We start from the raw sequence: 18762 nt of genomic DNA on the forward strand, positions 1-18762 counted from the left end.
ACATCACTCTCTCTAGTCTTTGTGTTTGTTTTTGTCTTTGTCTTTGGTAGTACTGGGGACTGAATCCAGGGCCTTCACATTGAGCTATATCCCAACAGTTATTGTATTTTTTTACTTTGAGACAGAGCTTTGCTAAACTGCCCAGGCTGGGCTCAAATTTACAATCCTCTTGCACCAGCCTCCTCAGTGCTGGGATTACAGGCGTGCACAACCACACCTAGTTCCCCAGTCTATTTTTGACATACAACTACAGAGAATAGCAGAGTTATCTCCTAAAACTGTAAATCATTTCACTAACAGTGGTTTGTTTGTTGGTTGGTTTTCTGAGACAGGGTTTTGCTATGCAGTTCATACTGGCCTCAAATTTACAGTGACTCTCCTGCCTCAGCCTCATGAGTACTAGAATTATAGGTGTGTGCCACTATGCTCAGCACTAACAGTGGTTTAACAATGTATTTATCTGGGTGTGTGGTACATGCCTGTAATCCAAACTACTTGGGAGGCTGAGGCAGAAGGATCACAAGCTAGGAGCTAGACTGGGAAATTTAGTGAGACCCTGTCTCAAATAAAAGGGGTTGAGGATGTGGCTCAATGGTAGAGCATTTGACTGCTTAGCATGTATGAGGCCCTGGGTTCAATTCCCAGCATCATCACCACCAGAAAAAATAAAAACAAGAAAGCACTTAAAAGCAAATCAAAGTAGCATGAGGTTTCCTTAAGAAAAAAACCACATAGAATTAAAACAGATATTTAGCAGGGTGTGGTGGCACACCACAGGGGAGCCTGTGCTACACAGTGAGACCCTGCCTAAAAAATAAAATCAATCATATACGTCTCATCTATCTTCACAGCAGCATTACTCACAACAGCCACAAGTGAAAACAATCTAAACGTCCACCAGTAGATGAATGGATAAGCAAAATGTGGTAAAATACAACAGAGCATTATTCAGCTTTAAAAAGGAAGGAAATTCTGACAGATGCTACAACCACAGATGAGTCTTGTCTGATTCCACCTATACGAGGGACCTAAAGTAATCAAATTCACAGAGACAGAAAGGGGAGTGTGGACTGCAGGCCAGGGGAGGACGGGCTGTGGTTTAACAGAAACAGCGTTTCAATATAGGATGAAACTGTTCTGCTGATGGACAGTAGCAATGGTTGCAGAATAATGGATGTATTTAGGAGGAACTGTGCACTTGGAGAGGATGGTAAACTGTACATTATGCGTATTTGATGTCACACGTGAAAAATCCAAACTCAGCCTCTTATAAAAGTCTCATGATTTAGTTCCACTCGTCTCTCTAAACTCATTTTGTAGCAGTGTTCTTTGCTTCCTTGCCTACTTCCTTTCAGCCATGATGCTCTTTTTTTTTCCTCCACCCCATTAACACACCAAGCCTAAGGGCCTTTGCACTGGCTGTTCTTCTGTAGAGAACAGAGTGGCTACCCTGTTAGGGAGCTCCCTAATTACTCACCAGCTTAGTACACACATTCCGTGTTTTGTTTACCTTTAACTTGTCCATAGCAATTACAGTGGGCCCTCAAGTTATGACTGGCCTGACATGTGAACAACTTGGATTATGAATGGAATTTTAGCTTTAACTTAGGACCAAAGTCTTAAGTTTTGACCCGAATGCTGGAAACCTGTGTTTCCAGATGGTCTCAGATACAGATTTAATGCTTAAAGAGTTCTGGGAGGGACAATATCCTTTCCTTTGTGGGGTTAACTGAGAAATCTTGGGCCAATGTCTCCCTAAGGATACCTAGACCTGTCTGTCTACAGGAGAGACTTGGAAGGCTGCGTAGAGGATACTGGGCCTTGAATTGACCAACCTGAGTTACAACCAGCCCTCTCAAACTAAATGAGTTCATAAGTCAAGGGTCCACTGTATTATTTTAAATTACTTATTTTCTGTCTTTCCAACTAGAAAAAGTAAGCTCTAAGAAGACAGAGACCATTCAGGAGTGAAGCCTATGTCCCGGGTCTGCCTTGTGGTGGGAAACAAAAAGTTCCCAGCCTGGCTCTGGGTCCCTTCCCCTTGGCCCCAGAATCAAATGTCCATATACTCAGTCACAGGGCTGCAGCCAGATGCCTGATGGGAGAGCAGAAAGCAGGGACTTTGGATTACAGCAGAGACATAGCTCTTATATGTGTGTGTGTGTGTGTGTGTGTGTGTGTGTGTGTGGGTGTGTGTGTGTGCACGCGTGTGTGTAATGAGAGCCAGTTACCTGATCAATGGTCACCTGGGCAGGAAACTGTATCTTGCTGTGGGCTGAAGAGATTTCTGACCATGGATGAGGGTTTTTTCCTTTCCCTACTGAACTGAACAGCACCTAGTACATCTCCAGAGTCTGAGAATCCTCCTGGAAGAGTTGTTTATCCTAGAATGCATAAATTCCCTGGAATTTCTGGGCACGCCTATAATCCCAGCACTCTAGAGGTTAAGGCAGGAGAACTGCTGCAAGTTTGAGGCCAGCCTTGGTTAAACAGTGAGTTCAAGGCCAGCCTGAACTACATAGTGAGACACTGTCTAAAAATAAAAAAAATTCCCTGGAATTACATGGAAAAATGGGGTGTTGCATATTGTTGTGGGCCACTGTGCCATACTCTAGGGAGAAGAGAGTAGCTTTCAGTGGTTTCTCACAGCAGTCTAGGACCCAGAAAAATAAGGAGGCCAGGTTCAGGTCTGTCAGGCAGGTGATTAAGGGATGCTGGAATAGGCCTTAAGAAAGAATCCAGGACAACAGGGATGCAGTCAAAGAGAGTATGAACACATGCCAGGTGGCTGCTAGGAGCAGGCCCTTTGGAGGGGTGACTGGTAGGCACAGGCTGCTCTGACCTTTTGACGCTTTCTGTGCCAGCCTGGAATGTCACTTGTCTGTCCTGTTGCCGAGCTGGGCACTTGCTCTTTAAGGACTCACTGAGTTCTGGGTGATGGTGAAAACAACTGAGAACTCCTACCACCTGTGGTTCAGAGGAAGGGTGGGTAGTGCAGGGCTGGGGGAGGGAGGCCACAAAAGGGCCCAGCTTGAGAGGAGGCAGTTGATACACTTGCTTCCACTCTGTGTAACCACTCTATGGCTACTCAGAGCCCCTTGAGGCCACTCCTAAGCACCTTCATCTCTGCCCCTCCATTTCCAGAAGATGTATACATTTCTTGTCCACTAGACCCTTTCACTGCATCCCTGATATTTGCCTTTGCTTTGTGAGTGCTATTAAGAATCTGTCCCCCCCCCCCTTTTTTTTTTTAGAGAGGATCTTGCTATGTAACCCAGGCTGGCCTTGAACTCATGGTGATCATCCTGCCTCAGCCTCCTTGAGTGCTGAGATTACAGGTTTATACCACCACACCCAGCAAGAGTCTGTATACCCTGGACAAATGTGAGCTCCCTGAAGAAATGGGCTCAACAGTATTCATGTCCTGGTTCTTCTCCAGCATCATCCCTGAACCCTAGGGCAGGAGGAGGCTGGGGAAAGAAAGAAGCAGCAGCAGCTCCACACATGTGGCCCAGGACGTCAGCAGAGGAGTGTGGAGTTAGTCCTTGCCCTTTATATGCGAGCTTGGGCACAGGTGCCCCAGATGCCATGTGCCATCTGGGAGCAGGGTTCAGCTCCTGGGAACTCCAAGTACATCAATGTGGCAATCCCACAGCCCCCTTCCTAGCTCTGACCCATCATCAACTCTCAAGTGGTTCTAAGAACTGGCTCTCTGCATCCTCTGCCTCTGTACCTGCCAATTACTCTCCTCCAAAGCGGCCATTCTTCAGAAACAAGGTTACTCTCTGGCTGAAATACCTTCAATGACTCCTCATTTCTTTCTTTCTTTTCTTTCAGCACTGAAGATTGGACCCAGAGCTTCACATATGCTTGCCAAGTGCTTGACCACTAAGCTACATCCCCAGCCTTCTCATTTCTGTCTAAATAAATGTTTAGCCTGGTGTGAATGCTAATTCAGTATCTATTTAATCTCACTTCCTATCAGAAACCCAAGCTTTGACCACACCGACTCCACAACAAACACATTCACGCCTCTAGCACTCTGCTTATGCTGTTCTCCATTCCAGGAACGCCCTTCGTCCACTCTTCTTTCCCCAGACACTCATCCTTTCAGGCTAGCTCCAATCTGGTCTTGACTGTGGACCAGTCCTAGATGCGCCAAGTAGGAAAAAACCCTTCTGGCTACATGCTCCTGTGGAGTACTGTTCCCACACAATGAAAAGAACAAACTTAAGCGTACGCAGCTTTTACTCTTTGCCGATTACTCTGCCACACACATTATCTCATTGATCACCTATCTCAGAACGCTTATGTGCCATATAAAGAAATCAGTTATCCTCATTTTTCAAAAGAGAAAGATTTAAGTGCTTACCGAAGGTCACAAGCTAGGAAGAGTCAGAACGGGGACTCTTGAGTCCATGCCCTCTCACGTGGGAGAGAAGTGTGTTACGGCCATACCACTGTGGGACCTGTCGGGGTTGGGAGCCTTTGTCAAGGCACTCCCTGTGCCTGGGTCATACCAGGTGCGACTCCGTCCTGACTGACAGGTGGAAGTTGAGGGAGCAGGCTCACTTATTAACAACCACAGCAAAAAGGGACTCTGAAGTGGAGCCAGCAGGAGCGTAAGAGTGGGCTGGCAGGCAGGACACTGGAAAGCCTTACCTTCTGACTTGACCTCCCCCAGCATTTCTGACTTGGGGTTGGACTTGACAGCTCGCAGGAAGACCAAAGCTGCTAAGTTCTTGGATCTCCTTGGGTGAAGTGTGAATAAAGTCCAGGCTTGTTGCCTGTCCCCTGCCTACCTTCTTACTTCTGGCTTTTACAATGAGGGTGATGCAGGCAACGGACCTGATTCTTTGTAAGAACTTTCCCTTCTCCCCAGAGTGCCCATGGGACCCCAGGCCCTGCTCAGGACCCTTCTAGCCTCACCATCAGTGCTGGCGTCATCTACTAGTATGATCTCCTTCAGCAAGATGGCAGGGCTGGTGTGTAGGACGCTGTACACTGTTCGCAGCAGTGTGGACCAGGCCTCATTGTGGAACACAATGATGACGCTGGTGGCGGGCAGTGGGGGACAGCGTCGGAACTTCTGGTGGACACACCTGGAAAGACAAAAGTATGTGCACTGCTCCCCAGGTCTCTGACAGTTCCAGGAGTGGGAAGATCTCTGTCTGAAGCTTCTCCAAATCATCTTCCACTCCTCTGAACCATCCGCCTACATGGTCATTCCAACCTATATTTGAAGCCGTTTATGGCCTCAGTCTTGGGCCGTGAAACCAGCACTTCAGTATTTAAGGTGCTCCCAACTTAATCTAATGCTGTCCCAGCTGGGGGGCCTCAGACTTAGACCAAAGTATTACTGACTAGAAACAAACAGGAGCCCCCTGGAGTTACTGGGAACTCCTCAGCAGAGAAGGGCATTAGCGTGTGGGCAGCTGGTGGAGGAAGTTGGGAGCAGAGCAGCTGCTTCCTGTCTTTGACTCCCTCTGTACAGGTCTTACAGAACCTGCTTCAACACCAAGCCCCAACCCGGAGCTGGTTCTGTGCTCTGGCAGTGAAGCTAAGGCTCCCCACTCCTTTTGCCCATCTGCTCTCTGCTATCATGCTAGGAGTTCCCAGGGCTGACTCTTCTTCTGTAACATGTATACTACACAAAATGTAACTCAATTTAGAGGTTTCAGAGGGTAAGGATAAATCTGACATCTGAGAAAAGTGGCTACAATTTCCCATACTCAATGTGAGGAAAAAGCTCTTTTGTAATTTACAGTTCCTCACTATCCATTTCCTCACCAACTTCCTATAATTTGACTCCACCATCACAGTTAACTTCCTGCAGTCTTTTCTCTACCCTCATCACCCCAACAACCACTCTGGCACTGGTCACTCTGCCACCTAGACACTCAAACACAGGTGGTGATCCTGGATCTCAAGGAGTTACGTGCCTAACACCTTTTCTACCCTCCTCTGTTGGTAAGAGACTGCTCATAGAGAGCTTCCAAAGAGATGCCCAATTTCGTTCTCTAGTTGCCCACACACGATGCCAGTCTCGGCTGAGGAGGTCCCGATAACTCCAAATGGCTCCTTATTCTAGGGCCACTGTACTTGGTCCAAGTCTGAGGAGCCCCGGTTGTAGCAGCATTAGAGTAATATGGAAGAACCTTAGAGATTAAAGTGCTGGTTTCATTAACCAAAACTGAGACTACAAACAGCTTCAAATAAAGGCAGGGATGACTTCCTGGCCTTGAGGGCTTCATTGGAGAAATGCAGGTGGTGTGAGGATACTCCTGACTATGGTCAGGAAAGGTTCCCTCTCCCAACAGCTCAGCATAGGAGTCCAGAGTCTGTGGGCCAGACTTCAGCAGAGGGCAAGATCACTGGATCCACAGCCTGGTATCAGGTGCCCAGGTGCCCCTGTACCAGATCCTGGTCCCAAGTGCTGACTTCCTTTTGTATGCTGTCACTTTCATAACTGTGTTTCATTTTCACAGGTTTCTTGGGCCTCTGGCCTATCCATAATATTCCTAAACTGTAGCCTCTATGATCAGGGTAGTTTGTCAGTGAAAGAAAAGGAAGCTTAAAGAAAATCCTTACCCTTATGTTCTCCAATACCCCTCAGCTTTGTTCCTGGCACTTGGCCTGTGGCCACAGGCCGGCCGGCCACAATTCTGATAAAGCCCTGGCCTTTCCCAGGGCTCTGGGTGCTACTCACTCAGGGGGTCGGGTGTCTGGCCCCAGGGCCCTCTGCAGGGAGATCTGGTCACTGGCAAAGGCATTGAAGCAATGCTTCTTGTATCCCTCTTCCTTTTCCCGGGTCTCCAGGGGGGTCCACTCATTCTTCTGAAATGCTGTCCCATCTGCCCCAGGGCTGTTGGGGTCCTGTAGTGGCCGTTCCCAGTAAGGCTTTAGCTCATTTGGGGTGTAGAACCCGGCAGGACAAGATTGGTTTATGGAGACCAGAGGCTGCTGGAGCTCTGGAGCTCTGATCTGGAGCTTGGGCATTGAGTCTCTAAGGTTGTTCACAGCCCCTAGCATGAGATCCAGGACGTGATCCTTCTGGCCCACCAGGGACTTCAGCCAAGGCTTCTCTGTGACCTGCTCCCTGCCACCTTCATCTTTTTGCCGGATGAAGAGGTAGAGCATGAAGATGCTGCCCACCATGGCCAGGCGCAGAGGCATATGGCGTCTGCGGAGGAGCTTCATCCTCCACAACATGGGGATCCCAGCAGACTCAGTTCCAAGCTCTGGGCCTGACCTTAGAAAGAGCTTGATATGTCGTGGTGCCGTGGGGGCTCAGCCTGAGAAGGGAAGGATAAGGGAGAAATGAGGCAAGATAGGGGTGGAGAGGGGCTTGGGGTTGGGGGCTCAGGATCGAAGGATCACAGGACAAGGAACTCTTCTGGTTAGGAAGATTAGTCCACAAAATGAACACCAAGGAAAATAAATGGGATGTAAGAGGCTGCATTATTTCAACAAGTACTTACTAAGGGTCAAAACTGATGCTAGACTCCACCAATGAAAATAATAAAAGAGAAAGGTTTATAGGTTAGCTGGGATGAAAAACATAAGTTATGTATTAAGTCTCCAACTAAAAAAGAAGAGTAAGAAGATGAAAAGCAAGAGGCTGAAAAGGTAGGCTGTAACCCCAGTACTTGGGAAGCTGAGGGGGAAGGATTTCCATGAGTTCAAGGCCAGCCTGGGCTACATAGTGAGTCCATTGACAGCCTGAACTACATGGTGAGACCCTGTCTCAAGACAAAAAAAAAAAGAAAGGTATGGTGGCACACACCTGTAACCCCAGTACTTGGGAAGCTGAGGTAGAAGGATTTCCATGAGTTCAAGGCCAGCCTGGGCTACATAGTGAGTCCATTGACAGCCTGAACTACATGGTGAGACCCTGTCTCAAGACAAAAAAAAAAAAAGGTTGGTATTTAACTAAGAGGCGCCATACCTGCCTCACAAGCAGAAGGTCCTAAATTTGATCCCCAGTACCAAAACAAAACAAAACAAACAGAAATGGAAGCAACTAACCCCTGGCAGGGTCTTACTGCAGTGAATCAGGGTCTCATTGCAGTGTATGTGTTCCAGTATAAATGACTTCTGGACTTAGAAAATTCTTGTGGTGAAAGGTTTTCCATCCCTCCAGATAGAGTTTAATCCCATTTTACACATGAAATCCAGCAACATTAGCTAACTGGCCTAAAATGATACTGCATCTTCATCTCTTTGCCATATCTACCAATCATAAATGTTCTGGGAGTCATTCCCTTCTTTCAAATCAACAGAAAAACACTTCTGGCTTTAAACTCAACAGCTGGCACCTACCACCATATTCCAGAGTCCCGGCCTAAGGCTCTCAACAGTACACTACTCATATTTCATAGTACAGTTGACCCTTGAACAACATGGAGGTTAGAGGTACTAACCTCTCACACAGTTGAAAATCTAACTTTAACTTCTGAATTCCCCTCTAACTACTGAAAGTCAGCTGTTCACTAGAAGCCTTACTGATAATATAAACAGCTAACTAATACCTATGTACTGTGTTGTATGTATTATAGTGAAAAATACCCATGGACCATGAGAAATTGTTTTTTACCGTGATACTCAATTTTTTGCAAAGATGAACACCTCATGTGCAAGTGATTAGTGTCACGAGAATTTAAGCAGATATTCATAGTACTTACCCCGATAACCAACAGGGGGTAGCTGTAAAATTATTACAGTAGTGTGGGGGTATACTGTAGTTAATCTATGCAATTATTATTTTTTAACTTAAAATTTTTTATAATATTAGGGATTGAACCCAGAGCCTTGGGTATGTTAGGCAAGCACTCCACCACTGAGCCACATGCCCAGCCCTTATGCGTTATTGATTTACTTATTTTATATTTGGTGCTGGAGGTTGAACCTGGGGCCTCACTATTGTTAAGCACATACTTTACCACTGAGCTACAAGTCTAGGCCCGCAGTTGTAATTTAATACTGCATCTCTATATTTGTTACGTTTCTCTTGACTTCAAATTGTACCATGTATAGTCTGTGTGTGTGTAATAAGGTCTAATAAATTTTAACTTGCTAATTATTTCATAATAGATTTGTACATATTTTATGATAGTAAATGATAGATCGTTATCTACATATATTTTACGTATTCACAACATACTTAATTTTATCAATGCCTATAATCTTAGCACTTTGAAGGAGGAGGAAAGTTTGAGCCCAGCCTGGATGACTTAGTGAGACCCTGTTTTGAGATAAAAATAAAAAATAGGCCCAGTGTGAAGGCCTAAATTCAATCCCCAGTACAGCAAAAACCAAATTAAAAAAATTATTTTTTTTTCTGGAATAGAACTCAGGGCCTTGCACTTGCCATGCAGGTGCTATACTGCTGAGATACATTACCAGCCTCCCAAATTTTTTTTGTATTTCTAGGTTATGAGGTTTATCTGTCAGTTTTTAAAAATTGTTGAAAAGTAATCCCATGCAATTCAAACTCATGTTCTCCATGGGCCGACTACATTCTGCATTTACATAATTCTTTTGTTTGTTTGTTTGGCTTTTTGAGAGGAGGTCTCACTGTGCAGTTGATCTGGAACTCAAACTCACAGCCACCCTCCTGCCTCAGCCTCCCGAGTGCTGGGATTACAGGCATGCGCCACATGCCCGGCTTCTACATAATTTTTGAAAAAAAAATTTTTTTTAAATCTGAGATTTGATAACACCTTCCAGGGAAAACAGAGCATGGGCACTCACCAATCTCTACCCTGAGCATGTGTTCCATGTTTCAGAGATGAATGTCTGTAAAACTTTCTGTGGCAAGCTCTGGAAGTATGAGTCTCAGTGGCTGAGCACTAGATGTTGATGGCAAAAGGCCTGGGCACAAGTCTCAGTTGTCTCTTCCAGTAATAGCACCTGCCTCCTAGGGCTGGTGTAAGGATTAACTTAAACAAAGAACTCATGGAAAAAGTTTGGCAGTCTCTGTGGATGGTAAGTTCTCAGAAAGCACTAGTTTTTATCATTCGCCGTGTGCAATCTACAGGCAGTTAATCCCTGAAAGCCTCAATTTCTTCATCTAAAAAGTGGGAGTAACTAATACCTAACTCACAGGGTTGTGGTGAGGATTAAATCAGATAATGTATGTGAAATACTCAGCAGAGTAACTATCATTTACTAAGCCCTCAATAAATGGTATTAAGTATTGCTATTATTATAATGAATAAATCCCTGCTCAACTTTCCAGCAATCATCTTAAAGCATCTGGTCCTTGGCCAAAATCACACTCATCACCCTTTGCCAGTTTGCTTAAATTAACTCCAGTTGAGCTATTTAATGCTGTTATCTAAACCCACATTCTCCTGCCTGTGGAACAGACTGATGGCAGGAGTCACTTGCATTCAGGGAGAAGGTGATTGGCATGATCTCAATGTGGAGCAGGTTCATTCTGGGCTGAGAGATAGGTGGTTTCTTTATAACATCAGATTTTAAACGGAGAAGGTAGCAAGAAGAGGTACCCTCGGGTGCTGCAGGAGAAGGAATGCAGGAAACTCAGTCAATGGGGAAAGGCAAAGAAGTTCTGCAGGGAGAGAAGCTGGGGCTGAGCACCAACTTGAGGGTAAGTGGCCCAGCAGAGGTGAGCACAATCCAGGCAGAGAGAAAGTCACACACAGCAAAGGCCTACAGGTGGGAGACAGAATGATTAAGCAGAGAACTGTAGCAGTCTGAGCTGATGGGAGCATGAAGTCTGGTAGAAGCAGCAGAAGATGGGCCTGGAGTGGCTAATGAGGCCAAGTTATCAGGGCCTTGTTAATCATGCTGAGGAGTTTGTCCCTGACCTGAGATACGAGGAGTAATAAAAGATTAGCTGGGAGCCCAGAATTCTAGGAAGAGCAATATGACATCTGGTAGATGGCATCTAGGAGATGGACCTGCTTGGCAGTTGGACAGTCGATTGGGAGAGGCGTGGGTGCCTCACCCAAGATAGCAGTGCCCTGGCAGAGAGGGGACACAATGCTAGCAAAACTCCCTTGGGTGATGGGGTGGGACACAGGAAGACACAAAGGGGTATGGGACCCTTCCTTTCTCTAAAGGCTTTAAAAGTCTTAATGGGGACCAGGAAGTATAGCACTGGTTCCAGGCACACCTGTCTTGGGAGGAGACAGGAGCAGGAGAAGGGGCTTTCATTGAGTCCCCTTTTGTATTCTGAACCCTGACTACATTTCCTGTTCAAAAGTTAATAAAATTAAAACATAACAGTAACACAGGTGGCAAATGCCAAGGGAGAGAAGTAGAATTCCCTGTGAGCTTGATGAAGGTTCCAAGGCAGAAAAGGTGATCCAGGGCGGAGTTACTGTCCCTATCCAAGGGTTGAGCTGTGCTGGGGTCAGCACAAGGCTGCAGTTCTGGAACTGCTGCAGCCAAGCCCAGACCAAGGGCTGCAGAACGGGGGAGTCTGCCAGGGCAGCAATAAATCCTAGGGTTGAATTTTTTCTGCTACTTTCTCACTCTAGGAAGAGAAAGGGCAGGGAGAAATAAAGGTGTGATAACATTGTAGTTACTAGCAGTCGTCAGTCAATGCTCAGGACTTACCTCCAGCAGGAAGACCTCTTCAGCTGAGTCAGCCAGGTCACTCCGACTTCTTCATTCTGGCAGTGCCTTGTGGTCCTCTGCAGTGGGGTTTGTCTCAGCTCCTCGCACTCCCTCTGGAGAAAGGAAACCAGGGTTAAGTCGAGCTCCCCCAGTCATCTACTCTCTCAATAAAACCTGGATGTCTAAAGCTTTCTCTGGGACCTGCAGTTCCTCAAGGTAACCACATCCTGAAACGAAACGAGACACCTATGATTAGGCTTGGCAGTAGGGGACTCACTCTGTTTGCTCTGCTCACAGGCAACTGAAGTGACATGCAATCTAATGGAAGCCACTGGATTTTGGCATTAAGGATTCCTAATCTCTACAGAGCAGACAATTCCCACAAGTGGGATTAATAAGGGCAGAGAGGTCAACCTGCTGCCAGCCTTGGACCAGGAATAGCCCCTACTGTAGTACCCTGTTGAGTGCAGGGCTTCACAGGACCCCATGACCTGCCTACCTCCTGCACCTTCAGGCACCCACAGTCTCATCCACTCACTCCCCACCCTTGGCTGTTGCTACACATTGGTCCCTAATCTCTTCCCTCCACCCATCCTCTCAGACTGTCATGTTGCGGAGATGCTGAAAATCTTCTTTTGGGAAGCCTTCCTAGATTGAACAAATGAGCCTTGCTTCTCTGAGCCCACTAGCCAGAAAATGAACTTACCTTCTCTCACTAGTACCAGAAACAGGCCAAGGTCTATCTGACTGCTGATAATCACCCACTGCGTACAGCACTGCAAAATAATCGGAGTGTGGCAAGTTAGCATGAAAAACATTCTTAGACCAAAATAGGATGGAAAAGGAAATATCAAAGTACATTACATGTAATGTGGATAAGTATTATTTTATTAAATTTTCATTTTAGTTATTATTTATACATACAGAGTGTACCAAAAGTCTTAGTGTAGGCTTAAACTTCAATAACTTCAGAAATATGAATGCTATAGATTTAACAAAGAATATCATCAGAAAGTTTTATTTAAATTTCTTTTACTTAGTCTTTTGAATTTTGAATAATCAACTTTTACTTTAATATTTCTTTCAATCTATTGAAGATGACAAACATTGCTTGATACAACACTAAAACTAAAAATTTATTATTCAAAATTCATAAAACTACCCGGGTGTAGGTGGCACACGCCTGTAGTCTCAGCTTCTTGGGAGGGAGAGGCAGGAAGATCACAAGTTTGCAGCCACTCTGGGCAAATCATAAAACAATAAAGTAAAAGAAGTTTAAATGATGAAATTTTCAAATCATCTTTTTTGGTTTATTTTGTATAATTTCTGATGCTATTAAAATACAAACCTGCTCTAAGACCACCCCCTCCCTCACCCCACTCCCAGGGATTGAACTCGGGACCTTACGCTTGGCAGGCAGGCTTGGTGCCACTGATACAACCCCAGCTAAGACTTTTAGACTTTTAGGATACATTGTCACATATGTGTCCTGATATACCCTCCTTTTTTTTTTTTTAGTTTTTTTGAGACAAGGTTTTGCTATGTAGTTCAGGCTGGCCTTAAACTCACAGCGATCCTCCTGCCTCAGCCTCCGAAGTGTTTAGATCGCAGGCATGCATCACCACGCCGGGCTCTGATATACTCTTTAAAATATTTTCTTTTCCTGTCATTGAAGCTAAAATGCCAGTGATATAAGCTAATCCCTCTATTTTATATCCCAGCCTTCTCCAAGAAGCCTTCTCAGATCTCCCAGCAGAATTAACTTCTCCCTGCCCCTTAGCCTCCTGTTTTGTTCTGATTTGTTTTTCCAGCACCAAGGACTAAACCCAGAGCCTTGTGCATTCTTGTGCAGGTATTTTTACCATGGAGCCACAGCTCCAGCCTTCTTGTTTAAACTCTGGCCTTAGGGCAGCTGCCTGTGTCAGAGGCATCTCTTCCTCTCCTAGGACCTGAACCCTGAGCCTGAAAGGCCATGTCATTTCACTCTATCACTTGCAAAGTCCGGCACAGGTTTTGTACATAGTATGTGTTCATACTCTTTGTTTAAATGAAATGCGACTACAGGGGTTAAACGTTAAGCACTAGCTTCACTAAAAGATGTTTTATCATTTGTTGTTGTTGTTTGGTACCGGGGATCAAACTCGGGACAGGCAGCAGCACCACTGAGCTAAATCCCCAGCCCTGTTTTATCATTTTGGAGACAGGATCTAAGCAGCCCAGGCTGACCTCAAACTTATGATTTTCCTGTGTCAGCATCCTACATGCAACACGCTGGGAATACAGACAGCACCAAGCACTTGCTGCAACAAGTATCTGAGTTATGTTATGTTCTATTTTTTTGAGACAAGGTCTCACTATGAAGTTGAGATTGACCTGGAACTCACTGTGTAGCCCAGGCTGGTCTCGAACTCACAGCGATCCTCCTGCCTCAGCCTCCCGAGTGCTGGAATTACAGGCGTGTGCCACCATGCCTGGCTGAGTTATGTTCTGCTATCACACATTAGCTTGCTGTCTTGACTGGTTCTGTGTATGGTTCCCTCATTTTATGGGTGTGGCTTGCTTGGTTAGGTGACTTCATTGGTGACACACAGCTCGTAGCTCCCAGGAACACAATTGTTTCCCAACTCAAGGCCACTGCCCTATGTGCTTCCTCCTCCCGCTTAGAGGTCCTAAGGGGCCTGTGCTCTCCTGAGCCTCCCCAGACCCAGATGATGGCATTTGCTCTCCTCTCAGCTCCCACCCAGGGACTCAGATACTTGAAACATTTGGAAACTGAGAAGTCACAGGCAAAGTCTTCCACTTTGTGAAAGCCAGGGTCAGCCACCTAGAACACACCCTTGCTGGCCAGGTGGTGTGGAGTCTTTATAACAAAGTTTCTTCCTGTTTATCGAAAGAGCCGCTCACCTCAGGGAGACGTGGCAGCCAGGAAGCAAATTGTCACCACCATCACCACAGGGATGTTTGCTCAAGCCTCCTCCTAAAGCAAAGCGAGACTACCCCCATTCTTACTGAGTGCAGAGGGGTGTGGAACAGGACACAATGCTGGGGAGGGAACAGGTCAGTTCAAGTTCCTAATGGGAGAGGGAACTGCATGGTTGTTTTGCCAAATGGTTGTCCTTTCTTCCACTTTCTTCTCCACTAACACTTTCTCTGCATCAGATACAGGGCTTGCTTCCTTAATCCTGTGGAAGGAGGAGCAAATTATCTCTCAAAAAGCTCTTCTCTTACCTCTGATCCTTCTGACCTTAGAAAGATGGGAGATTTGCACTTTCTCCCGTAATTACACCTTCGATACACTCTGGCTCTTCCCCCAGACCAGTGCTGTAGTATTGTAGCTTATTTTCCCAGAAGATGCACCAAAAGTTATTTTTGCAGCCAGTCTATTGAAAATTTCCCCCAGGTTGGGCGGTGGTACACACCTGTGAGGCAGAGGCAGGAAGATCATAAGTTCAAGGCTAGCCTGAACTACACAGCAGTGAGACTGTCTTGAAAACAAAACAAAACAAAACAAAAATTCCCCCAGCATATCTAGATTCATTTTGTTTACATAAGATGTTAAACTGAAGTTATCCAAATGTGATTTTTCAGTAGAAAACCCAACCTTAACTTGTTCACTACTGTATACCCAGATTATTGCTTGGCGAGACAGTAGGTGCTAAATCTTTATTGATGTATACTAAGCAAAAGTCTCTGAAAATCACAACGGTAGGTGGCCAAATAGGGAGTTCAACATTTCACAGGCTTTTCCCTGGAGGATTTCTAGACTCTACCAAATAGGGGTATTTATTCAAGGAATCTAGGGATGAAGAAAGGTCCCAAGTGGGGATAAGGTAGGCTTCTCTAATTACCTAGGAACCCTGCAGACAGTGAGGATGGGCTTGAGAGAAGTCAAAAAGAGGGATTTGAATTGAGTGTTTTAATCTGTTGATTGCAGGATGAGGCTGGGGCCAATCTTCAGATTGGAAGGGTGATGTAAAAGGCTAGAAAAGGGGTTTTCCCTCTTCTCCTCACCCTACAATATACTCTTGACTGCAGATCTTCTACCCAGGGTCACTGGAGACTCAACCCACTATACCCTGAAATCAGGGTCTGTGCCTGGGCCCATAAGCCAGACTCCCCAGTTTGCTCAGTGCAAGCCAGTGGCATCAAAATCCTTGAAACAACCCCAGCTCCTGCTTCTGGCCCTGGCTCTGGCCCACTCAATCGCCCTGGCCTTCTCAATGTTGGCTTTACCCCACGCCTACTCCAAATCCCGCTGATTCATTCCCTGCCTCCAGGATCCCCTCTTCCTCTCTACTCTCAAACCAGTCATCTGCAACTATGTCCTTATCACCCAGCATCTGAAGGCCTGACAGCCTTCTTGCCCCAGGCCTCTCTCTCCCTTTCACAACCAGAAAGCCAGGTTTATGTTCCTTTGGTGCTCCTTCACTGTGGCAGAAACCAAGGTTTAGGCAGTCTGCTTCCTGTCTGCCCTCACCCCCATGCCTGACCAAAACAGAAGCTTGGTACTGGCTTGCTGTCTCCCCTCAAAGCCCTGCCCTTATCTTCCAGCTAAGCAGGCCACATTTCTGTCCTTTCAACTTCTTACTCCTAATACTCTTCTTCCAAGAAGGCTCCCTGGGCAAAGGTGTGTCTCACTGCCCCATTTCCAGGTTGATTTATTTGTTCCTAAGTTACATTCACTTAATGTGCTTTCTCATTTTGGACTTCCCCGCAGGAGGAGGAGGGCCAACCAACAGGCCCAGACACCTGGATATCGTGTTCTTCTCCTTTCTGATCCTTAATCCCGGTCCCCAAACTTCTGCATCCAGAGTTTCTCTGACTAATCGGCCTGGTCCCTTACGCCTACATTATTCCTTTGGCCTGAGGTGTGTAGCTAGGCCACTTCCTGCCTGTTATCCTTTGCTTTCCATTATATACAGAGCTAATGGGGAGGACTGAGTTCCTTCTTTCCTTCAAATATCTGCCTAGGACTGAGGATCAGGCTGGGCAAGGTATGAGAATAACCTGACCCCACAGGAATCTCAGGTACCATGAAAGAGTCTGCTAATAGCCCCTTTTCTGCCTGGACTGAACCTATCCTTGTTCACCACACAAGCCTTTTACACAGCACAATTACAGCATTGAGCTCCAGAGACAGGCACTGCCCTGCGCTTGACCTCTTGTTTATTCAAATTCGCATTCTCATCCCCATCAAATGAGAAATGACATTTTGGACCTCCCCAGAGAGGGGCAGGGGTTATTTGAAGAACCAAGTTCCCCTAAGCCCTAGCACAGCCATTCACATGTCCCTCTTCATAAATATATATACCCAGTTTGATCCACAGTTTCACTTCCAGAGCTGGAGATGTTGGATTATGTCCATGGGAGACAGAGGATGTTTAGGACAGTATTATCACTGTTGTTTTTAAAAATAGGGTCTCATTATGCTGCCCAGGTTGGCATGAGAGTCAAACTCCTGGGGCTCAACTTCCCAAGAATCTGGGACTACAGGTGCATGACTGCACCCAGCTCTGTCACTACTTTTAATATTACTATTTACATTAGATCAAATTGCAGTTATCTTGTTTTACACAGAAGGAAACTGAAGCACAGAGAGGTTAATTTGACCAAGGTAACATAGCTAGGAAGTAGCAGAGGCAGAATCTGCACTCAGGCCCTGTCTCTCCAAAGTGCTTGGACTTTCTCCAAAGCACTTTCTCCACACCTTCTCATTTTCTCTCCACCCAGGGAGTGTTTATGTGATTTGGCCAAGGTTGTACTGCTAAATTAATGGCAGAGCTGAGTCAGCCTCCTGCTCCCTTCATTATGCTCACTGCCTCTCTGCACAAGAAGCCCTCAGCCCCGGGATGAGCTGCCTGTCGTCTGCTGTAGGAAGTGGCTGCACAGACTCAGCCTAGTGCTACATCTCTGTCCAGGTTTCTCCCGGCTGACCTTGGGTTAGGATGTTTCTGGTCTCAGAGGGGACCTGACATACATTAGCTTTCCAGGCCCGAGCTCTTCCATGCTGCTGTGGGTGGGAGTCAGAAATCCTGATTACTCACTATCACAGTACTTTCCACTGTTCCACCAGCTCCAGACTTCCTCTTCCTTCGATGATCCTGTACTCCTCACCGCCTGGGTTCTCCAAGAAGCAGTTTTCTCCTGTTTTTTGTGGGTTCCTAAAATGAACAGCATCATTGAGGATACGGAGCTGGGAAATGCCTGCAATATACTGGCTACTGCCAGATAATTTGAGTGAAAGTGTATTTCAAAATCCTCACCTTACCTTGTTCTAGTCATTACATGAATTTGCCTATCTCATCCGTGTAGCCCTTCCTCTGATGGTCAGGGATAAAGTTCATCCCTCAGCAGAGGCAAACAGGACTTGCATATGCACACACGTTTAGGGTAAAATAAGGCTAATCCCGAGGCTTTCTGGTGTGTCCAGAGTTATTAACTTTAGTCAGTGCCCATAAATCGCATGTGTAAGCCCCGGCGTAAGCTACACAGCTGGGTTACTGGTGCACTGAGCTCCTATTGTAGCTGAGTCTGTCTCAACTTTGCGGGCCAACTGATTACCACCACTGTCCACACTGAGAGGAGAGCCATGTGCTCTCTGCAAAGGTCTGGGCCTAGGATGACTGGCCCTGGGGGCAAGTAACAAGCAGTTTTTCCTTTCCTTCAGGGCGAAGCTGAGAACAACTAACCAAAAAAACCAGGAAGTTGGTGACAGTCACAGTCATGTAGACCCGTTAGACCCTCTCCCACCCAGTACTACAACCACTTCCCTATCCCCCAAAGTCCCAAACATTCAGGATGGGAGAGCCAGGCTGTACTCTAAGGGACCCCCCGCCCAAGCGAAGTTTCTCCTTGCTTGCCCCTTCTGCTCAGGAGACAAGTGGCTCCGGCTGGAGGAAACCTCTGGCGGCCCAAACCCGGGAGATGCGAGCAGAGGGAATGTGGGGACTTGGGTGGGTAAAGAGGGGAGAGGGTGCTATGGCGTCTCCCTCTCTCCAAGTTCCAAGGTCTGGGCTCCCGGTTCAACTCTCAGCTCCAAGAGCTGGAAACTGAAGGAGTCCTACCGAGGGAGGAGCTACCGGCGAAGAGAGGAGCAAGGAGGGACCAGGCTGGCCCAGCCCCTTCATTTTACTGTGGGGGTGGGAAAGGGAGGAGGGAGGAGGCTGGCGGAGGGGG

At 46.5% G+C, this 18762-nt stretch overlaps 1 protein-coding gene across 4 annotated transcripts in view; it reads right to left on the reverse strand.

Annotated features, from left to right (window-relative positions):
- Window positions 1-18762, reverse strand: part of Galnt6 (polypeptide N-acetylgalactosaminyltransferase 6) — a 34323-nt gene that overhangs the window by 13106 nt on the left and 2455 nt on the right. For all 4 annotated transcript variants that reach the window (XM_010628568.2, XM_033763637.1, XM_033763636.1 and 1 more), the window contains exons 3-8: window positions 17631-17747; window positions 14815-15005; window positions 12293-12362; window positions 11587-11699; window positions 6710-7295; window positions 4930-5102 (exon numbers count right to left, since the gene is read on the reverse strand). In XM_010628568.2, the coding sequence (XP_010626870.1) occupies window positions 4930-5102; window positions 6710-7212 (676 nt within the window). In that variant the 5' untranslated portion in view covers window positions 7213-7295; window positions 11587-11699; window positions 12293-12362; window positions 14815-15005; window positions 17631-17747. The remainder of the gene's footprint in view (window positions 1-4929; window positions 5103-6709; window positions 7296-11586; window positions 11700-12292; window positions 12363-14814; window positions 15006-17630; window positions 17748-18762) is intronic.

This window comes from Fukomys damarensis, unplaced genomic scaffold, assembly GCF_012274545.1.
Source record: "Fukomys damarensis isolate Sample0158 unplaced genomic scaffold, DMR_v1.0_HiC HiC_scaffold_15, whole genome shotgun sequence".
In the NCBI taxonomy this organism is placed as follows: Eukaryota; Metazoa; Chordata; class Mammalia; order Rodentia; family Bathyergidae; genus Fukomys; species Fukomys damarensis.